The sequence below is a fragment of the Notamacropus eugenii genome, chromosome 2 (assembly GCF_028372415.1).
Source record: "Notamacropus eugenii isolate mMacEug1 chromosome 2, mMacEug1.pri_v2, whole genome shotgun sequence".
In the NCBI taxonomy this organism is placed as follows: domain Eukaryota; kingdom Metazoa; phylum Chordata; class Mammalia; order Diprotodontia; family Macropodidae; genus Notamacropus; species Notamacropus eugenii.
Window position 1 is genome coordinate 160,407,928 of NC_092873.1, and position 23,709 is coordinate 160,431,636.

Sequence of the window (23,709 nt, forward strand, 5' to 3'; positions counted from 1 at the left end):
ATACCTAAGTCTCAATAATTAATATAGAACAAAGTGAGGTATCAATTTACAATTTTACATTTCCCTCCTCTGATTCTGTGGAGGCAAATGTCCACTGAATCATCATCTGTAGACCAAATTAATGTAATCAGGCATGTTCAGCATCTATTAGAATTCTATTAGTAATGGGGCAATGGAAAGCAATAATTACAGAGTTCAGCATTTTACACAAGGCTAGCCATGAGAAGTTTGATTATTACTGGTCTCGATCGACTGTTAAAAATGACCCAGCAAAAGATGTTAAGTTTCTCATGCCTTCTCCATCAGCATGTTGTGATGGTTAGACAGGAATAGGGTTCATAGCACTGACAAAAATCCCTTGGTGGCAGACTCCTGTGGCTTTACAGGGACAATGGCACATGGGAAAGGTGGAATTTACCTGTCCTCAAGGTAACAATACAATGATCAAGTGTCTTTGTATCCTTTGTACTCTAGTACATGTAATCTCCAATTTAGTTTCTGATGTCTCACATATATGTGTGATCTTGGAAACAATGTCTCACAATCTCATTCTAGATTAGGTCTTAGTTGATGAAAGCTCTGAAGGTGAATTTTGATAGAAGGGCTGGTTACTTAACAAAAATTTCTAAATGTTTTCTACTATAACCCTTTTACAAAATAGATTCTAATGCAATTTAGTAACTAGTTGAGATGGTGAATCAAATCAGGACATCAAATCAGGAATCCACACTTAAAACTTTAGGGAATTTACATCCTAAAGGAAAATAATGTATATTCCATGAAAGTCAAATATCATCTTGTTCCTCAAAAAAAATGTGCTCCATTTAATTTCAAAAACTTCAAAAAAATTTACATTCATCTTCATTTATCTTAAAATGTTACATTCATCTTCATTTATCTTTATCTTTCTTTACCTAAATCTGAATCACATTCATTGCCTCCTTAGGAGGATATTATGATCGTATTAATATAATGAAAGGATGTAGTAGTATCAATGTCCTGTAAATTAAATACCCTATCAAATGGTCTCTATTATTTGTAATTCAAATGACAATATAAGTTTGATTCCTCGTTATAGTAGTACTATACTTATATGCTATACTAGCATATTTTTCAGTCAAAAGTCACCCATAGGGTTTGAAAACATCATTATAAACTTGCCTTTATCAATGGAATTTGCTATGTGAGGAAAAAGGGAGGTACATAGCAGTATCACTACTGTTCCTTAATTCTATTTTATTTCAGATATAGGTCTTAGTCAACAGCCAATCCACACAGAAAGGGTCACCATGAGCCTCTAGGTATCATAGCCAAGCTCAGATATACCTAAGTGGGAAAATGTCTTATGTACCAAGATGAGGAACCTAAGTCAAGAGATTCCTACCTTCACCTTCAAAAGGTTGTTCTCTTGAGTTTCCCAGAGATAGATATCCACCTGTAACTGTCATCTAACTGTAGGAGCACATGGCATTTCTGATGAATGATGGATATGTGGCCTTTTGAGAGGTATTGGACACTTGTTTAATTGTTTCAGTCATGTCTACCTCTAAATGTCCCCATTTGGGTTTTTCTTGGCAAAGATACTGGAGGGGGGTTGCCATTTCCTTCTCCAGTTTATTTTACAGATGAGGAAACTGAGGCAAATATGATTAAGTGACTGACCTAGGGTCACACAGCTAGTATTGTGTCTGAGGCCAAATGTGAACTCAGGAAGATGAGTCTTTTCTGACTTCAGGCCCAGCACTCTATCCACTATGCCACGTAGATGCCCTCGTTAGAGGTACCTGAAATCAAAACTTAGAATAGCAGAAAGTTAAAATCCTAGGAAACTTCTCAAACAGCAAAATTTCACTAATTACAGTTTAGAGCTAGGTTATTGTTATTCTCATATCTTAGTATCAGGACATTCTGTTGATTTTTAATGTAAGAATAATCAAGTCCTGTACTTGTACTCATATACAGTAAACAACAGTTCACACTTAAAATGAATAGTTCAGATATGTAGCTTTGCTACATACTAACTGTTAACAGATACAATTTCATGGTTTTTCCAAATGTTCTTAAATGAAAGTCACTTATTATTTAAAGGTTAATTTGTAAATTTCTTTACTTTGTCTGAGAGAGGTCCTAGTTCCTTAAACTGCAGCACTACAGTTTCATAACATGCTGTCAGCAGAGCTGGTGAGATCTTATCCCTCACAGAGAAAGATCGAAGAGGATGTGGCTACTCTCCTCCCAACAGTGAGTTGTTATTAGTATTTTCTCATTTAAAATACCTTATTAAACATTAGCAGTTTTCAAACATAATAATATTATGTTTCAAACAAATTATAATGTAACAGATACATTTATAATCTAACAACATTCAGATTAAAAGCAAAAGGAAAATAACTTGTCTTAACAGTTTTTATCAGCTTTTATAATACAAGAGAAAATTTTGCATGCCCAGTATCATGTATTTAAAACACGAACCCTATTACTAGTCAGATGGTAATAATTCAGTGGAATGCATTTTTAAATTATCTTGCAGAGAAAAATCACTCATCTCCTTTGGTATTTTATTAATCATATCCGATGATATCTAAAACCTACCATAGAACTATCCAATATGGAGTTAAAGTCAATTAAAGAAGTAACAACAGTTTATTTACATAGTGCTTACTACATTTGAGGGTTTTTTTCTAGTTCTTAAAGATTAAGGAATTTCAGAGGCCTGTTTTCTGTAGTATTTTATAGTGTTTAGATTATGACTTCTCAGTCATTACTTGAGCCACTTGCTGACTTAAATCATAAAGTAGTTATAAATAGTAAGACTGAAGTCTTTCCCTTTAAGAGGCTAGTTTAGAGGAAAATATAACCCAATGAATATTTAATAGTTTTTAAACAATCTTGCTATCTCTTAGCAGACCAGTTCATAGGAGACAAAACTTATTTTAGCCAAATGTCATAAGTTTAGTCTTCTATATGGCAACTTTCCTCATCTCAGTTTCAACATATCTCAGTCAGCATAAGAAATTAAATGGGAATATTTTGGAAGTTTTATAGATGATATGGAAACAGTTTAGAAATTCAGAAATGCATAGATTATATGTGTATATAATTTCAGCATATTTTATTGTTTAATGCTATAATAATTCAGACTTTTAGACTTCTTCTCTGATTTGAAGGGATGGCCAAAAAATCATATGCACATTTTTCCTGTAATGTGGAAGAGATAACTGTATTCACACTATTTTAGACTTCCTTCCATTTGGTTGACAAGATAGTATAACTTTACCCAAGCTTAGTTACAAATTTTAGATCATAGCTCTGGTTGGGGGTGGGGAGGTCCTCAAACCTTTCATTAATCATAAGAATTCTTTATGTTAAGGCATAAGACACTTCATTATTACAATTTTCCAGATACTTTATAACATTTGTTTTAATAACACAATAGGAAAGTGGCCTTTCTAATAGTATTTCACAATAATTTATTAATTTTTCATATAACACTGTAATTAAAAGATTATCCTCCTAATTAAAAGAAAATTCACATTTCTAATCATATATCTGATGTTCTCCCAAATTCCACAATGCAAGAAAAACTAGAAGCCTAAAGAATATTATGGGTCATCTATGCCATTGTATAAAACCTTAACTTATCCTTTCTAGAAAATCATTCATGTTACTAGGGTTGATGTTATTTTAGTCCAAAACCCAATAACAGTAGTTGGCATTTATACAGTGCTCACTGTGTTAACCATTTTAGAATCATTTCATTCTTCCAATTCTGGGAGGTAAGTGTTATTATTTGTTATCCCCCTTTTCTGTATAGAGAAAATTGATTAAATTCTGTAATGAACCACAATTATAGTATTATCATAAAACAAAATTTTCAACCAAATAAATTCTTGATTTATTATTATAAATGGCAATATTATAAATTATAAATTTAAATCTCATTTTTCCCAAAGGTTCACTGTTTTTAGTTAGCTCATGTTCACAAATTTATGGTGGTACTCCCAGCTCCCCATGGCTGTTTATTTCTTTAAATCACTCAAAGAGCCCAAATCATTTCTTTTTATTTTTCCTAACTTAATCCTACCAGTGTACCTTAAGAGGGTAGATAAAGGGCACATTTCTCCTGGGTTTACCCAGAGGTTTTTTGGTTGTAACTCTGGACAGAAAAGCTACTAATTTTTTTTTTTTAACAAAGTCCTTTAACATAATTACTTAAATCAGATCAAAGAAACAGCCCTTTATTTATCAGTTAATTAATGTGTATTTACTAAACTTTCACTTAACCCTTCAAAGTCTTAGGAAATTTCTTTTGTAATCTTGTATTGATTGGGGAAGGGAGATGTAGCATTTCTCAAAAAATTATTCCTTTTTTTTTTATTTCAGTGATATCAAAACCTTCTTACTTTCTTCAACTTGCTTAATTCCTCTAGTCCTTATTTCCCTATCATATCCAAGACTGTCCACAGACTTAATCTTCATTCTGATTTTTTTCCTTTATACTTTACTACAAGTTTTTATTGCACAAAATCTATTATTACATTGTGATCTATTGTCACATTTTTAGGTTCTTAAAGGCTTACAAATATATAGTTCATTCCAATTTCTTTCAGGTCATTTGAGCAATTAGAATTGGTTACAGTCACATAGTTTTTCTAACTAATCGATAAATCCAAATAAAACTCACTCAACAGAACTGCAAGGTTTAAGGTCCCTCCTAATTCCTCATTGTAGAGTATCACAGATTTCTGTAAGCAGATGACTTCGGAGAAGAAGGCATCCATCTCCTTCTCAGAGTTAAACTCTTTTATTGTAGAAAAAAACATTCATCTAATCATTTCACAAAGGAGTTTATTTGGCAGTGACCATGGGGAGCAGCCAGAGTGCAACTGTGGCTTTTCAGTTTATAATCTTACTGTATAAAAGTAACTTAGCTTTCACTTTGATAAATGTATAAAGAAACGTAAGCACTTTTTAATTTGACTTTGAAAGTTCCTAGTTCCTAATCGCCTACTCCTTTTACAAAGCTAGTGATATTTTCAAATTCCACAGGTTATTAAGTTATTGTATATAATTGAGCAATTAGAAGTTTTTGTTTGTTTCTCATCAAAAGAAGAGTTAATTTTCTAATGATTTTAAATTAACAGATCCTCATCATACTCATTTAATTTTTGATTCATTGAAATCAGATATAGGTATATAATCACTAATGTTAACAATTTAAAATCTTAGTTTTCACAAAGATTTTAATTTTTAGAGCCCATTGCTTTCAATTGGCTCGTGCTTTAATTTTGCAAAGTTAACTAGTTGGAAAGTAATGGTAAGAATAATTGTGAGCATCCCATTGATTTATTTAAATTTGAATTAAACAACAGTACCTTTTGACAATACACTTATGCAAATCCTTTGGCATTTAGTGATGCTGATATAGCCTTCCCTAAGGACTTCATACCACTTTCACTAATTCCTTTTTTTAAAATTGTATTTATTTATTTATTTTTAGATTTCAACATTCATTTCCACAGAATTTTGAGTTCCAGTTTTTCTCCCCATCTCTCCCCTCCTCCCACTCCATAATACTTTGCATTCTGAGTACCCTTTCCCTCAGTGTACCCTCCCTTCTATTGCACCTCACCCTTCCCTTGTCCCCATCTCCTGTCTTGTAGAGCAAAATAAATTCCTATACCCCATTACTTGTGTTTCTTATTTCCCAATTATGCAATAATAATTCTCAACATTCATTTCTAATACTTTGAATTCCAACTTCTCTTCCTCCTTCCATCCCTACCCATCCCCACTGAGAAGGCAAGCAATTCAATACAGGCTATATATGTGTCATTTTGCAAAAGACTTCCATAATAATCATGTTGTATAATACTAACTATATTGTCCTCTATCCTACCCTGTCCCCCCTTTTTTTATTCTCTCATTTGACCTTGTCCCTTCCCAAAAGCATTTACTTCTAGTTACTCCCTTCTCCCATTTGCCCTCCCTTCTATCATCTCTCTCACCCCACTTGTCCCCTCCTCCCCTACTTTTCTGTGGTGTAAGATAGATTATCATACCAAATTTAGTGAGCATGTTATTTCCTCCTTAAGCTATATGTGAAGAGGGTAAGCTTCACTTATCCCCTCTCCCCTTCTCCCTTTTCTCCTCCATTGAACAAGATTTTTCTTATCTTTTATGAGTTATAGCCTGCCCCATTCCATTTCTCCCTTTCTCCTCCCAGTATTTTCCTCCCTCATCCCTTAATTTTTATTTTTTTTAATGTTTATCATCTCTTCTGATTCAACTCAACCTATACTCTGTGTATGTATAATCCCTCCACCTATCCAAATACTGAGAAAAGTCTCAAGAGTTACAAATATTATTTATCCATGTAGGAATGTAAATACTTAACTTTAGAAAGTCTTTTATGATTTCTCTTTCCTCTTTACCTTTTCATGCTTCTCTTGATTCTTGTGTTTGAAAGTCAAATTTTCTCTTCAGTTCTGGTCTTTTCATCACGAATGGTTGAAAGTCCTTTATTTCATTGAGTGACCATTTATTCCCTTGAAGTATTATATGCAGTTTTGCTGGGTAGGTGATTCTTGGTTTAATCTCAGTTCCTTTGACTTTTGGAATATCCTGTTCTAGGCCCTTCACTCCTTTAATGTAGAAGATGCCAGATCCTGTGTTATCCTGATTGGGTTTCCACAATACTTGAATTGTTTCTTTCTAGCTGCTTGCAATATTTTCTCCTTGACCTGGGAACTCTGAAATTTGGCTACAATATTCCTAGAAGTTTCTCTTTTTGGGTCTCTTTCAGGAGGTGATCAGTGAATTCTTTCAATATTTATTTTACCCTCTGCTTCCAGAATATCAGGGCAGTTTTCCTTGATAATTTCATGGAAGATAATGTTGAGGCTCTTTTTTTGATCATGGCTTTCAGGTAGTCCCATAATTTTTAAATTGTCTTTCCTGGATGTATTTTCCAGATCAGTTGTTTTTCCAGTGAGGTGTTTCACATTATCTTCTATTTTTTCAAACTTTTGGTTTTGTTTTCTAACTTCTTGGTTTATCTCAGTCATTACCTTCCCTGAACTCGATTGTCTCTTTTAAAGAATTATTTTGTTCAGTGAGCTTTTGAACCTTCTCTTCCATTTGGCCCATTCTGCTTTTTAAAGCCTCCTTCTCTTCCTTGGCTTTTTGGACCTCTTTTTCCAATTGAGTTAACCTTTTTTTAAAGGTGTTATTTTCCTCAGCATTTTTTTTGGTTCTGCTTTAGCAGGCTGCTGATACACTTTTCAAGCTCTTCTATGGCCTGAGTCCATTTCATATTCTTTTTGGAAGTACTGGAGGCAGAGGCCTTGACTTCCTCTGACAGTATGCCTTGTTCTTCCTCATCTGAAAGGATGGAAGGAGACTCCTGTTCACCAAGAAAGTAACCTTCTGTGGTCTTATTTTTTTCCCCTTTTTTAGGCATTTTTCCAGCCAATTACTTGATTTCTGAATCCTTTGTCAGGAGGAGAGTTCTAGTGCTCCTCCTCTCCCCAGTACCACGTTCAAGGCTGAGATTCAGATCAGCTGCTCTATTCCCCCATGGGCTTTCAGTGGGGGTGGGACTGCCACTGTGGGCTGAGGTTCAAATCAGCTGCTCCGATGTGCCAGAGGCTTTAAGCTGAGCTGCCTGGACAATGGACCCGCCTCCTGCAGCTGCCACCACCTGGGGCCAGTGCTGGGGCAACCCCGGTTCTCCTCTTGCCCAGCTGGGAAAGCCCTCCCACACTGACCTTTGGAGCTTTCTTTGTTGCTTGTGGGTTGAGGGATCTGAGACCCTCCCTGCTGGGAATTCTGCCCCAGAGGTCTGTTCAGGTCCTGTTCCTCCCAGTGCCGCATGGCCAGGGCTGGGCTCTGCTCCACTCAGTGTCCTGTGAGATAGACCTTTCCTGTCGGCCTTCCAGGTTACCTTTGGCAGGAAACCTCTTTCTCTCTGTTGTTCTGTGACTTCTGCTGCTCTCTAATTCGTTGAGAGTCATTTTTTACAGGTATTTTGTGGGCTGTGGGGGAAACTCTAGAGTATATGCGTCTTTCTACTCCGCAATCTTGGCTACACCCCCACTATCTTTTATAGTACGATAAGTTATCATCCTTCATAATGTACAATAAAATTTGCCTCATTTTCAAACAGTCAATAAAGATTTATGTTAGGAATATCCTTAAATATATATAAATAATAGAGGTGGAGTAAAGGTGTAGGGTGTACTTAGATTTGGTATAATCATGCTGATTCCAAAGTCCATGGTAAGGGGAAAACAGAATTAGTCACCGTTGTCTGGAAAGTCCTGTGTCAGTGACTACATATACCAAAGTGGTCCCCTACTAGGTTTATGGCCAGCAAAGCATCTTATAACCATGAAGGAATCTGGGCTGTAGCCCAGAGAAATGGCAAAGTTAACTCTTATGAAGAAGTCAGAATTTCTAATAACGTTAAATAGCCAAACTGTCCTTTAAACCAAACTAAGTCCTAATCAAGAATTAGTACAGAACAAAGTGAGGTATTAGTTTCTAATTTCACAGTCTGGAGATCATGAATGTCTTTGAACTTCATTGAAACTTCAGAAGAAACTTAGAGCATGTTGAACTGGATATGGTACTCAAAAGTGGGGAGCCATTGGATATGCTTAGTTTTATTAAAGCTAATAATGTGTTCACACTCATTCCTGAGGGGGGGGGAGATAGATAGATGCTATGTTTTAAAATCATAGTGATTCTGAGCCCTAGAAAATTTTCTATTCTAAGGAGTATGTGGCTTACTACAATTAAAAGTTCCACTGAAAATGACAGCATTTTAGTTCAGATAATTTTTTAAATATTTCATTTTTTACTTTAGTAGACAAAATGGCCACACTGAAGCCAAATGACCTAATTTAACTTGTTCCATTTAAGCCAGACATTTAGACCTTTTAATATTATGGGTGAAAATGCAGCATACTTTATTTTTAAAACAAAATAAACAATAGTCCAGGGTTATAAAGATGAATGAAAAAGTAGTAAGTACTTACAATGTTCCAGAAACTGTAAGCACTAAGGATGCAAATATAAAAGCAAGACAGTCCTTAACTCTTAGGAGCTTACATTCTACTAGGGCATGAGTTCTTAAAACCAAGGATCTGTAGACTTGTTTTTAAAAATATTTTGAAAATTTTATTTTAGTATAATTGGTTTTGTTTGTAATCTTATGTAGTTTATTTTATACACTTAAAAATATTATTCCAAGAAAGGGTCTGTAGATTTCCTCAGACTGCCAAAGGAGACCATGATGCAAAAAAAGGTCATGATCCCTTGACATGACAATACTTATGGATTAGTGGTGGTTGGGGAGGAGTTTTTTGGTTAAGGAAGTTTTAGGAAAGGTGAGTAGCCTCAAAATAACTGATTGATACTTTCTTTCCAAGATTGGTAATATTGATTTCATTGCTATTCCCAATCCTAAAAGGGGCCTGAAGTTAATGGGGGAAAGCAGTGCCATTTAGTTCAGGGTAGGTATGATATACTCAGACACCTGGGACACCAGAGTGGGAGCCTGGGAGTATGTGCCAGGAAGATGGCAAGGGAGCAACCTGTTGAGTCCTATTTATGTTGTAATTGCTTTAGTTAGAGAAAGGAAGAGTTAATATTTAAGTTGGATCCTCATGCCTAACTATCTTAAGGTGGACTGGTTGTGTCAAGAACAAGAAATAACATGTTGATAGAGAGCAATGGGCATGTTAAATGTTAAAGAAGATCATCAGCAGATTGGGTAGATTTCTTTATGGAAGATTTGTGGGCAGACCTTGACAAGAATATGACTGGATGAGAAAGTTTGGATGTGTTATTATCTGCCCAAACCAATCGAATCTATGTATTAAGAGCCTACTTTTTGCCAGGCTCTGTGGTAAGCTCTGGGATATAATTAATAAGAAGAAAGACAGTCCCTCCCCTCAAGAAGCTTACAATATAATAGGGGAAGACAACACTCCAAAGGGGACAGGAAAACTGGGAGCAGGGCAGAGAACAACATACTGGCAGGTATCTTGGTCCATAGATTGGAAACCAAGAAGAGAAACAAATGCAAAAGGACATGAGGTGAGTCCAGGTTTTGCTCTTTATAAACAAAGGCATTAGGAGGAGTTGGAGTAATAGAATTCTCTACATCAGCTGCTCTGCCCTAAAGTCATGTGTGATCTAAGAATCTCAGACTCTTTTAGCTTGTTTTCTCATTTAAAAATGAAGTTTAATACTTCTTGCTTTACCTAATTCATAGGGTTGCCGTTGGGTTTGAATGAAAGAAGATAAAAGTAAACCATTTTGTAAAGGGTGCCACCTGATACTGTTGCTCCTACATACTGCTTCATCTATTGCTATATGAATTAAGTTGTCAATAAGAATAGAGAATGGACCTATGATTTCATTAAAACAGAAAATTCGGTAGTTACTGCACTTCTAGTCTCAACAAGATACCCAATCTTCTCCCCCTCCTCAAATCAACATTTAATTCTTACTATAAATCCTTTTCCTAATCTGGATACTCTATATTAAATAATTAGTTAACAAACTATCTTTTATGCTTCACATACCTTACAGTACTCAGTGTAATGCTTTATACATGGTACTTAGTAAATAGTTGATGAATTCTACGTAAAATCTCCAGAATTTGACAAATCTGCTTTGAATCTAGAAACCAGATGAAAAATTTAAGTCAGGTAATTTTAATACGCTTTAACTGCTTTCAGTATAGACTTATGATTTCTTCAGTTTAGGGAACTCTCAAGGCAAGAACTCTCTACAAAAATAAATTGATGATCACAAAGTGCTGCCTTTATCAAGAACAGGCCATGCCAGATTTAGCCATATTTTCATTTTTAACAGGATTTTTAAACTGGTAGACCTAGTGTAGACTGCTATAGTTATGATTTACCTAAATTTTAGCAAAGCATTTAATAAAGTTTCTCACACTATTCTTGTGGAAAATAAGATCTCCACTATAGCACCTTTAGATAGCTTTAGTTGACTGGCCGGGCTCAAATAATAGTCATTGATAATTTGGTGCCATTTTAAAATAGCTTGTTTCTAAACTTTATGTAGGAATGCCCTTTTTTTTCTTTTTTTAAATTGTCATTTCTTACGCACATAAACACTGTTCATAAGACAATCAACAAATAATTATCATCATTTGTATTTTATTTAATAAATTTAAGAACCTAATACTTTTTTATTACTTAAACAAATCTTAAATACACAATAAATTACTGCCGTTCATTCACTATCATAGGATCATAAATTTATAACAGAAAGGATCTTCAGGGTCATCTAGTCCAAACCTACCAAGGAAACTGAGGTCTGCAATGAGTAAATGATTAATCCAAAGCCAGTATTTTGAACCCAACTATTCTGACCTTAAATCTAACTCTTTTGACTGTACCTACTCTGCCTCAAAGGTAGAGAGGAAAACATGATGATTGTATTGTACAGTGCCTCCTCACCTTCAAATGTTTGCACCTCCCACCTTTCAAAAAAAACCCATCCCATCTTTGAACCTCTTTGCTGGATGATCTTGTTTGCCAATGACTCTGTACTGATTGGATCAAGACCTGGGACACTGCAGAGCCACCTTTAGCAGGTGTGTACCCACTCAAAAGAGTTTGACCTGATCATCCACCCGGGAAAGACTAATGTTTCTTCTCCAGATTATTATAAGCAGTTGTTTGGACAGCCTATAAAGCACATTCATCAGCAGGTATTTCTGAGACAGAGCAAGTGGATTAGTTGGAACAGAAGTCGAAGAAGAGTGTAGTAGTAGATTATCTAAGGGAAATTGAAAGGTTCCATTAATGACCTCAAATTTCCCATTAAACAAAGGCCTGTCTTTTTAACATCAGCATTTTACCAGTGTTGTGTTACAGTAAAATAGAATATAACAGTCTCTGAAGATTTAAAAATAAGTATCAGAGGGCAATGGAAAGGTTTATGGTAGATATGAACACAATGTAGCTTTTAACCAGTGGGGAACTTTGAAGAATGGAAGAAAAAGACATCAAAGAAATGCATTTTTAGTGGCAAAACTAAGGAATGATAGGTGGTCAGGGGAATTCTAGTAAACTGAAGGTGTTGGGACAAAGAAAAGCAACCATTGTGCTAGGATGACCCACTATGGTGAACTTAATGGAAGGACCTGGGCAAGAGCTCCACGCTGGATGGGCAGACATCTGCATCACATAACATCCAAATTATGAAATCGTAATTGGCCTGGCTTAATTGGACACTGTAAGTACCTGAATACAGGGTCGAGGGAAAAGTTGTGTTGTTGACCTGCCCTCAAGTGATGGTAGGGATTTGGCAGAGCTTTGCCAGGCTTGATGCTTTTAAGCTTAGCTCTTTTTCCTCCTGTTCCCCTGTGACTGGAAGCCAGAGAAAAGGCAGAAGAAAAAGTCGTAAGGAAAAGCGGCTTATCCCCCTGTCCCTTGCCTTTCACACTAAGGCCCACCACCCAAGGTCACAATATCATCTCTTTTTGCCACTCCTCAACAGTTGGACTAAATTCACTGAATTATTCTCTCCTTTGTTTAATTTTATAGCAACTATTTCATTGCAAAAAGTTCATGAATTATTTATACTAAAAACTATCAAGTAATTTTGGCCTTTGTTTTTATGTCTTCCCTCAATGCCCCACAATTAGGAAAACTCTTTTGGAAGTATCCAGGGGAGTCAGAATTCAGTACTGAATCCTTTTCCGTTTAATTTACCACAACATTTATCAGTGGTTTGGATGGAAGCATATAATAATGTCCAAATTACTTAAGATGGAAAATAATTTGACATGCTTTATTTTGTGACAGTAATGGTAATGCATATGTGTTTCTAATACTAGACTAATTCACAACTTCTTATCCTAACCAGATGAAACTAGATTGAACTGGTTTCCCACCCTTAGCTCTGTTTTTTAGTGCTAGATATCATTTCATACATGCATTTCATTACTCTCTTTTGTTGTGGTTTTAAAGAATGAGTATCCATCTATAGAAATGTGTAAAAATTCTCAAAGAGAATACTTCAATGATTGTTAGGATCATTTCATTGAATACTATTAGCACTGGAAAGTCAGGCTTCTCAAGGATCTATTCAAGCCCATTATAAAACAGGATTTCATAGTTAATGTGCTTTGGAAAAGAAAATACCAAGAAGAAATGAACTATTTGCTGTAGTAAAGCCTAATAAATTATTAGAAAACAAAGACTTTAAGAACTGGAGGAGCTTGACATTGATTCTTCCACGGTAAAGCCTAGACTTCTTGATGTTGGAAGAATAGTGCACAGGCAGGTAAAAACAAAATACTCCAGAGCTGTGATGAAAAGATGTTTGTCATAGGCAAGACATCGTGAAAAGGTAATTTTTATTAATGAAATTAATTTTTTTCATTCGAGGCTAATCAGAACTATTCTCAGAAGTCCCAATGAGTCTGTTAAGATTTACACATCTTCCTCAGATTATAAAATAATCAAAAAACTGTCTGGGGGATTTTTTTTACATTCAGTGGGCCTGGAAGTCTTATCCACATTGAGAGGACGATGAACACCTATAAATATATTGATATACTGAGCAGCAGAATTGTTCTGGAATTATAGAAATTCCAAATGAAAGTGAAATAATGCAATACTACTTTGTACCATGCCACATCACCTTTAACTATAATCACAAGTCCTTATACCATGCCACAGAGGGCATGAAACCTTAAGAAATTCATCCATAGGTGAAGATAAAAATGTTTCAAAGGGGGCTCACCTGATTTTTAAACCCCATTGAAAACTGCAGGGTATAATCATGGATAGACTTGTGAAAATGGACTGTTTGTTCTAAAGTATGCTTAATGTCCCTTATAATCAATGTGTAGTTTTATGGTGAATAATTATGAATGTGCCAAAATCTTGTGAACTCAGTGTGAAATCATATAAAACAAGTTATTGCAGCAGAAGGAGGACATAATGCATTTTTTAAAAAATGTTTTGATGATACAAAAAGCTGTAAGGTTTAATTTTAATTATTTTACTTTGTTCTAAGTAATTTACATACCACTCTAGTTGGCATGCTAATCATTTGCAGATCACAAGATATAAGGAGTAGCTGACATGCTAGGTGATCATAGGACTAACATTTAAGGATTGACAGGCTAGAACATTGGGCCAAATTTAATAATAATAATAACTCACATTTATATAATGCTTTGAGGTTTACAAAGTATTTTACATAGAGTCTTAATTTGATCTTCCAAACATTCCTATGAGGTAGAGGCTGTCCTCATTTTGTAAGTGAGAGAACTTAGACCCATAGGGACACTTAGTAGCTTGCTCAGAAATGCACAGAGTTAAAGTCGTTGCTGTTGTTTCCTGCTGATGGTGGTGGTCTTCATAGTTTTTAGTCATTTTCAACTCTTTGTGACAGCATTTGGTGTGTTCTTGGCAAAGTTCCAGGAGTGGTTTGCCATTCCTTTCTTCAGCTCATTTTATAGATGTGGAAACTGAGGCAAACAGGGTTAAGTTGCACAGGGTCACACAGCTACTAAGTGTCTGAGGCCATATTTGAAGTCAGGAGGAGTCTTCCTAACTCCACGTCCAGCCCTCTAAGCACTACACCATCTACCTGCCCTTTTTTTCCTAGTACATAAACACAGTTGAGAAGGGAAAGGAGGAGTTGCATTGGGTTTCCAGTGACACCAAAACTCAACCCAAAATATAACCTCACAAAAAGAAAAGAATTTTCTTTCTCAGGTATATATAACAAGTTGGGGCACCAGGGAGATTGGATTTTATTGCATGAAATAAATGATAGCAAAATGGGACAGAGTGGGGAAGAGCAGGACAAGCAGGCTGAAATATGATTTGTCATTGGTCTTGGAGGATCTGTGATTGGAAAGAGAAGAGTATTATGAATTTGAGAGATGACATCAAGTTAAATTAGTTTCTGAGGTAATAAAAAAAATGATTATCCTTTTAAAAGATCCCTTTTCGTTTTCCCTTTCCTCCCAAATGAGGTGGTTATTCAGTGAATAAATAGGAATAACCCCATTGTAGTACACATCCGTAGTAAGCACTTATTGGTTGAATTGATTCAGCCCACTGCTGAACAGGAAAACTTCCTAATTGGCTAGAGTTATAGATGAATGAATGAACTCTGTCTAGAACAACCAAGCTAATATCAAATTGGCAGAGGGGATATTTTGTGTAAAGGAGATAGTTTTGCTTCAGAGTCAAGCTGGAATGTGGTCTTCTGGGGCCCTAAGTAGGCTAGATTTACTAATTGTGTGTGTGCGCGCACGTGTGTGTGTGTGTGTGTGTGTGTGTGTATGTACGTACTTTGTCCTTCTTCCTGTGAATAAACCTTAAAATATGCAGAGTATCAATAACGTCTCAGAAAAAAGGAAGCTACTGGAAAGACAGTGTGGGTTGTGGGTGACAAGCCTTGAAAGTATGGTGGCAGCAGCTGAGATAGTCTTATCAGATCCCTGAACCTAAAAACCAAGGTGAGTAATTCAGTTTCTCAACCTAGGGCCAAGTTTGGTCTAAACTAAGAGAGCTGCTCATTATTTTTATGATCTTGAATGCATCACTTAATCTCTTTGGGCTTCAGTTCTTTATCTGTAAAATGAGATGGTTCAAATAAATGAGTTCTGAAGTCTCTTCCATCTCTAACATTGTTCAATTCTGGAAATCTGGTTAGTGGGTAGAACCAGTGCATTCACTATGATCCTTTCACCCCTTTTTTTAACCATAATATCCAATTATATCTCCTCATCCCTAAAATGGTTATAATATTCATCCACCCTTTTGAATGGGTTAATATCCTTTTTTTCAACTCATAATTGACTTTTTTTTGGTAGTGGTTCTTTTTCTAGGAGTGTTATATTCTTATCTATTGATTGAGAAAATAAATGCTGATAGAAAGCTGCTTTGTATTCAATAATACTTTTTAAGTGAATGTGTAATTTTATCAATTATAATAGTATCCATATATATTTGAAAAAAATGGAAACTTGGTTGATGAGATAAAAATTTCAGTTTTAGAGTTGATTCCTCCAGATTGCTTCATTATTTAGATACATATGCAGCAAGTGCAAAAAGTCCACTTTCTGTAAACATATGTTGTGGGAAAAGGCAAGGGATTTATCACAACTTTATTGGACAAGTTAGAGGTATGCAGAACGAATATGTAGCCAGAAGTCAGCCAGAAAAAGACACCAGTGAAGCCTCTAAAAGACCATCAGTGCTTTATGCTCTATTGAACAGTAAGACAGTGCTTGATGTGAACGTGCATTTACAAATTCCTTGAAATAACTACGCTGCTTTCTCATGGATATGCGGCATATTGATCGGGTGGCCCCTCTTCTGTTATTATAAAATTAACATTTTTCAGAACTTTCTTTGGAAAGGGTGTTGATAGTAATTTCTAAACCCTTGTACGATTATCCTAAAAACCTCTGAAGCTAAACTGAATAAAGACATTGGTTTGTTGCTGTTTTATCTATCTATCTATCTTTCTATTTATCTATCTAATATGAAACTGAATCTTGTAAAACAAGATATTTTTAAGTCATCATTATTTGGGAAAAGTATTTTTGGCCATGTGTAGTTATGCTCTTAGGTCCTTAGCTTTTCAGCTGAAATAACATTTCTCCCAGGAAAGTGGAGGGGGCAGTTCTTGAAGCAGTCAATTTCACTTTAAGACAGTTTAAATTGTTAGTTTTTTCCTAACAGCAAGTTTAATTAGACTTGATGCCTCTCCATTGTTTTTCTTTCTGCCTTGGGGCTAATCAGAATAAGTCTAATTCTTCTTCCACATGACAGCTCACGTGACAATACTTGAAGACATCTCATATCCCTCCTAAATTTTTCTCTTCTTAGGGCTAAATAAAGATCCACAGTTCCTTCCCAGAATCAGGGCCCTTTATTATCTGTTTTGCCTTATTTTGAATACTTTTCAAAATGTCTTATCAAATGTTCTTCTTTAAAAATATGTTGACAAGTACCAAATAAAATATGTCATATGAAGTCAGATGAGGGTAAGTATAATCCCCTCACTTCCTAGAAACCATGTCTTCCTTTACACATACCCAAGATGGAGCCCTGTGTTCCTGTAAAATAGTGTCATGTATAAGGTAATTTTCAACTATATATTTTTTAAAATCAGGTTTAGACGTTTCTCCCGGTTTTATTTTTAAATTTAGTTCTATTGTATTTTCAGGCCCAAATTGTCTCGTAACCGTCTACTTCTCCACTCATTCAACACCTCCCCACCTCTGCCCCCCAAAAAGAGTTCCATTACAAATATGTGTAGTCAAGCAAAACAATTTCCTACATTGGCTTTATTCAGAAATCAAAGACAACAACAAAAAACCAAAACCTCAATCTATACTCCCAAGTCCATCACCTCTCCATTCAGATATTGTTTTATCATCAGTCCTGGAATTATGGTACGTCATTATGTTAGTTGGAGTTCGTAAGTCTTTCAAAGTTGTTTGTCTTTACAGTATTACTGTTATCGTATAAATTACTCTCCTGATTCTGATCACTTCCTACAAGTTTTCCTGGGTTTCTCTGAAACCATCCCCATAATCATTTCTTAGAACACAATAGTATTACATCATATTTATATACCATAATTTACTCAGCAGTTTCCCAATTGATGGGTACCCCTTCAACTTCCAGTTCTTTACCATCACAAAAAGAGCTGCTATTAATAATTTTGTATATGTGGAACCTTTATTTATTTATTTTTTCATCTCTATATGGTATAGACTGAAGAGCAATATCACTGGGTACAATTTACTAACTTTTGGCCATGGTTTCAGATTGCTTTCCAGAATGGTTGAACTAGTTCACAGTTCCACCAACAGTGCATTAGTGTATCTATTTTTCTACAGCCTCTATAGCATTTACCATTTTCCTTTCCTGTCATCTTCTAATAGATGTGAGATGGTACCTCAGAGTTGTTTCATTTGCATTTTTTTCATTATCAGTAATTTAGAGCTTTTTTTTTTTACATGACTGCTGATAGCTTGAATTTCTTACTCTGAAAACCTATCATGGAATGACTTTTATAAACTTTAATCAGTTTCCTATATATTTTTGAATTGAGACCTTTATCAGACAAAATACTTGCCAAGATTTTTTTGAAATGAAAAAAAAGATGTTAAAATATGAAAATGGGGATGAACAAAATGAAAGTAGTTTCTCATTTCCTGTTTCTCTTTTAATCTTAGCTAAATTGATTTTTCTTGTACGTAAACTTTTTAGTTGTATATAATCAAAAGTATCTGTTTTATCTCCTGTGAAACTCTGATTTTGTGAATTCTTCCCTATTTATAGGTCTGACAGTTAATTGCTCCTCTAATTTGTTTATGATGTCATCCTTTGTTTCTAAATCATAGACCCATTTGGAAGTTTTACCTTGGTGTACCACATGAGACATTGATTTATATCTGGTTTCAGCTGGTTTGCTTTCCAGTTTTCCCAACAGTGTCCCAACAGATAGTGAGTTTTAACCCTAGTAGCTGTCATATTTGGGTTTGTCAAACACTGGGCTGCTGAACTCATTTTTTCTGCATATTAAATATGCCTAATCTATACCATTTTCCTCTCTATTTCTTACTCAGTGTCAAATTGTTCTGGTGATTGTGGCTTTGTAATATAGATTGAGATCTTTGTAATATAGATTTTAATATAGATTGGTACTGCTAGACCATCTTTCTCCTCTTTTTTCATTGATTCTCTTGATATTGTCGACCTTTTGTTCCTCCAGATGATGTTAGTATTTTTATCTAGCTCTATAAAGTAATCTTTTGGTGTGGCACTGAATAAGCAAATTAATTTTGGTAGTATTGTTATTTTTATTATAGTGACTCAACCTTCACATGAGTAATATTTCTCCAATTATGTAAGTCAGCTTTTATTTGTGTAAAGAATGTTTTATAAATATATTTATTTAGTTTCTGTATATATTTTGGCAGATTAGCCTCCAAGTATTTTATATTATCTGTAGTTATTTTAAATGGGATTTTTCTTTCTCTTCCTACTGGATATTAATAAACAGAAATGCTAATGATTTGTGTGGATTTATTTTATATCCTGCAACTTGATGGACATTGTTAGTTCTTTTAATTTTTAATTTAATCATTTGATCATTTTGTTTCTTCTTTGCCTGTGCTTTTTTCCATCTATTTCTTTTTCTTGTCTTATTGCTGTAGCTAGGATTTCTAGCACTGAATTGAATAGTAATGGGGATAATGAATATCATTGCTTTACTCCCAATCTTATGGGAGAGGCCTGTAGCTTTTCCCCATTGTAGAATAGGCTTGCTTTTGATTTTAGATGGGTACTACTCATCATTTTAAGGAAAGTTCCATTTATTCCTATTCTTGGTATGCTTTTTTCCCTTTAAACAGGAATCTGTGTTCCTTCTTGTCAAAAGTTTTTTCTGCATCTATTGATGTAATTATATAGGTTTGATTGATTTTATTAATATGGTCAGTTATGTTTATGGTTAATATCAAACCAGTCTTGAATTCCTGGTATAAATCCAGCCAGGTCATAATGTATCAACTTTTATGTTATGTTTTATAGCCTAAGCCTTGCTGCTAATATTTTATTTTCAATTTTTTGCATCAAATTCATTAGGGTTGTTAATAGTTTTTTCCTCCGTTTTGACCGTCTTTGTTTTAGACATTGGAAAGGCCCCTTCTTTTCCTTTTTTTTTTCAAATAATTTATATTTGGACTAATTGTTAACTGTTTCATAAATTTGCTTTAGGAGTTTATTTATGACTTGTTCAGTTTCTTTTTCTATAATTGGTTTATCAGTACTCTTTCTGGTTCTGTTCATCTGTGTAATTTATATTTTTGTAAATAATCATCCATTTCATTTAGTTTGTCAGTTTTAGTGCGCATATATTTGGGTGAAATAGCTCTGATAATTTCTTTTATTTCTTTATTGTGAATTTACCTTTTTCATTTTTTATACTAATAATTTGGGTTTTTTATTTGTTTTGGCAAAGCAGTTGGAATTAAGTGACTTGCCCAGGGAAACACAGCTAGTAAGTGTCAAGTGTCTGAGATCAGATTTGAACACAGGTCCTCCTGATGCCAGGGCTATTGATCTTTTCACTATACTACCTAGCTGCCCTGATTTTCTTTTTAAAAATCAAATTAGCTATTGGCTTATTATCTATTGTTATTTTCAAAATGAGACTTTGGTTTTATTCAATGGTTTTCTCTCTTTTTTTCTTTTAATTTTGTTAATCCTTTTGATATTTATTTGGGGATTTCAAATTTGCTACTTTTCTAATTTGGTTTTTTTAGTTGTATATTCAGTTTGTTCATCTATTCCTTCTTTCTTTTATTGATGAAAGGATTTTGAGATACTGTGTCAGTTTCACTCTAAGTACTGTTATAGTTGTATTCTGAAAATTTTGGTATGTTGGTCTCATTATCTTTAATGATATTATTAATTGCTTCTATAATTTATTCTTTGATCTGCCTGTTCTCTAGAATTAAGTTAGTTTACAATTCATTTGAAATCTTTGCTTCATGGCCTTTTATTGAATATTTTTATTACATTATGATTGGTAAAAGATTCATTTAATATAGGAAGGCTTTAATGCCTTAGTACGTGGTGAGTTTTTTGTGAAGATAGCATGCAAGCTGAGCAATAGGTTTATTCTTTTCTGTTCCCATTTAATATTCTCCAGAGGTCTGTCATGTCTAACTTTTCTGAATTTCTCTTCAAGGCCTTCATTTCTTTTCTGTTTTTGTTTGTTGTTAGATTTATCTAGGTCTGGGAGATAAATTAGGTCCCTCTCTCCCCACTATTACAGTTTTGCTGTTTCTCCCTATAACTCTTTTAACTTTTCCTTAAAGAATTTAGAGGCTATGCCATTTCAATGCCCACATATTTGGTATTGATATTTGTTCATTATCTATGGTATCTTTTTGGTCTGTTTTTGATTGGTGCTTTATCTGAGATTATGTTTGCTCTCTCTTCCTTTTTTACTTTAGCTGAAGCATAACATTCTGTTCCAGCCATTTATTTTAATTCTGTATATAACTTTCTGTTTCATGTTTTTTTTTTTTTGTAAGCAGCATATTGTTGGATTTCCAATACTAACAACTATATTCATTTTATGAGTGAGTTCATCCCATTTATAATTGTGATTGTATTTTCCTACATTCTGCCCTTTTATACTTTTATTTTCTTCGTCCTCTTATTATACATTTTATACTTTTATTTTCTTCATCCTCTTATTATACATACTTTTGACTATTACTTCCCTTGTATTCTTCTTCTCTTTACCTCCTATTTCCCTATTGGGTGAAATATATGTCTGTGCCCAGATGTGTTTATATGTATATGTATTCTTCCCTTCTTCAACTGGTTCAGATGAGAATGAGATTCAGGTGTTTCTGGTCACACCCCCTACTCCCTTATCCTTATTGCATAAACTTTTACTTGTGCACCCCATTCGTGAGATAATTTTCCCCATTCTTTCTCCCTAGCCCCAAACAGTGTATTCCTCTTCCCTCCCTTTATATTCTCTTCACATTGTCAAAACATAACATTCATTCCCAGGCTCTCTTTCTAATTATAGTCCCTCCCTGATCCCTGATTATGATAGAATTCTTATTCATGTATCATTTCCCCATATAAGAATATAAGCAATTTATTTTTGTTTAGTCTCTTGTGATCACATTCTCATGTTTATCTTTTTAATGTGTCTCTTGATTCCTAGGTTTGTATATCAGTTTTTCTATTCAACTCTGTATTTTTTGTTTTTTCATTAGGAATATATAGAATCCCTCTATTTTGTTAAAGGTTCCTTTTTCACCCTCTGGATTATACTCAGTTTTGCTTAGTAAGTTATTCTTGTAGTGACCCTGGATCTTTGGCTGTCTGGAATGTTATATTCCAAGTTCTCTGATCCTTTATAATGGAAGCTATTAAGTCTCGTGTGATTCCGACTGTGGCTTGAATTCTTTTTGCATCATTTTTCATTTGATCTGGGAAATCTATATTGTAGCTTTTTAATATTCCTGAGAATTACCTGTTTTCCAGGTCAACTTTTTTTTTTTTTTACTATGTTATATCTTATATTTTCTTGTATTTTTTTTTTTTGTTCTTTTGACTCTGTTTTGACTTTTTTTTTTAGTTGAGTCAGTGGTTGATTCTAATGTTCAGGTTCCAAGCTACTGATTCTCTTTTCATATGTTTTTTCCAAACTTAATTTGTTTAACAGTTTTTTTCCTTAGCCATTCTCATTTTGTTTTAAAAAAATATTTTTAGATAATTTTTTTAAACTCCTGCTTTATTTCTTCTAGGATCTATGATTGGGCTTATACCCAATCCATGATTTTCTTTGAGGCTTTGCTCCTAGATGTTTTGAAGTCATTTTCTCTTTCTGGGTTTGTGATTTCAGCCTCCCTGGCATACTGATTGTTCTTTTTAGTAGGAGTCTTTTTTTTGCTTGGTTTGGTTTTTGTTTTTTTGCTCATTCTTTCAACCAACTTCTTGACATTAGGCTGTCTATTAAGCCTGTGGACTACAAACATTTAGGGAAATGTTGGGGTTGAACTTATGTCCTCTGAGTCCTTTTGCTACTTTCTCAAATATCAAATGTAATGTTATTCCTGTATCTCAGGTGTAGATCTAGCTAAGCCCTGTAAACTTTCAATACTCCAAAAATGGCATGATCTAGTACAGACTGTATTCACTGCACTTGTGTTCTGGGGTCTTCAGGTTCCTGACCCAGGTTTAGGTCTGAGCAAGAACTCTTTGCCTTTTCTTTGGTTGGAAGTTCCATTGTACTTCTGTGGGATTAAACCACTATCTGCCCATTGGGAAGCTCTGCAGGTTTAGAGGGACCAAACTGAAGCCACTCTTTTGGTCTGGGAATCCTTTCCTGGTTATTTCACTGCATACTTGATCCTGGGCTAGAGGCTAGAACTTGAGGCCATTTTCTGCTCCTGTGGTCAGAGCTTCACAGTTCACATTGGCTTCTGAACTTATTCATTATGTAACTTGGCCTTACAAGCATGGCTCTTCTCCCCTACCTCTAGGACTCCTCATTCTACCCTAGATTTGTGACCTGTGCCTGGGTATTAAGTGACAGAGCTGTCAGGTGGCACCTTTTCTGGCACCATGTGCTAGTTCAGGGACCCCAGAATATTTTCCTGCCTCACTGTACATCTCTGACTTCTTTTAGTCCCTGTGCACTGAGACCCTCCTTTACATACTCCTGACCATACCACATCTCCAGTGTCAGCAATAGGTCTTTCTGACTCTTTCCCTATATTAATTATATATCATTTCCCTGGGATGGGGACATGACTTACTAATTTTTTTCTCTTGAATTTCCTGATCAGGATTTGGTATAGTGTATTTTTTATATCTTTGTTAGGGAGATAGAGATGGGGAGCATGGAGCTGGGATATCTGTATTTTTTCCTATTACTTTGCCATATTGATTCCATCCCTTTCTCCTGATTTTTAGTTTTCCTGTGTGCCACTAGTGTGTGCCACTGCTTCTTTTTCACATAGTAGAGAATGTGATAATTTAGCCACATTCTCCAGTGTAGATTGATGGCTTCAAAATGCCAGTTGATCTGTCCTATTTTGCATTAATATCTCCTCCATGTACATATGGTTTCAAGATG

The 23,709-nt window shown here is 34.8% G+C and overlaps 1 protein-coding gene across 4 annotated transcripts in view; it reads left to right on the forward strand.

Moving 5' to 3' along the window:
• Window positions 1–23,709, forward strand: part of ZNF292 (zinc finger protein 292) — a 148,574-nt gene that overhangs the window by 4,489 nt on the left and 120,376 nt on the right. Inside the window, exon 2 of one of the 4 annotated variants that reach the window (XM_072642765.1) lies at window positions 2,125–2,241. The exons of the other annotated variants lie outside the window; for them this stretch is intronic. Within the exon in view, the coding sequence (XP_072498866.1) occupies window positions 2,164–2,241 (78 nt within the window). The 5' untranslated portion in view covers window positions 2,125–2,163. The remainder of the gene's footprint in view (window positions 1–2,124; window positions 2,242–23,709) is intronic. 4 annotated transcript variants of the gene reach the window in all.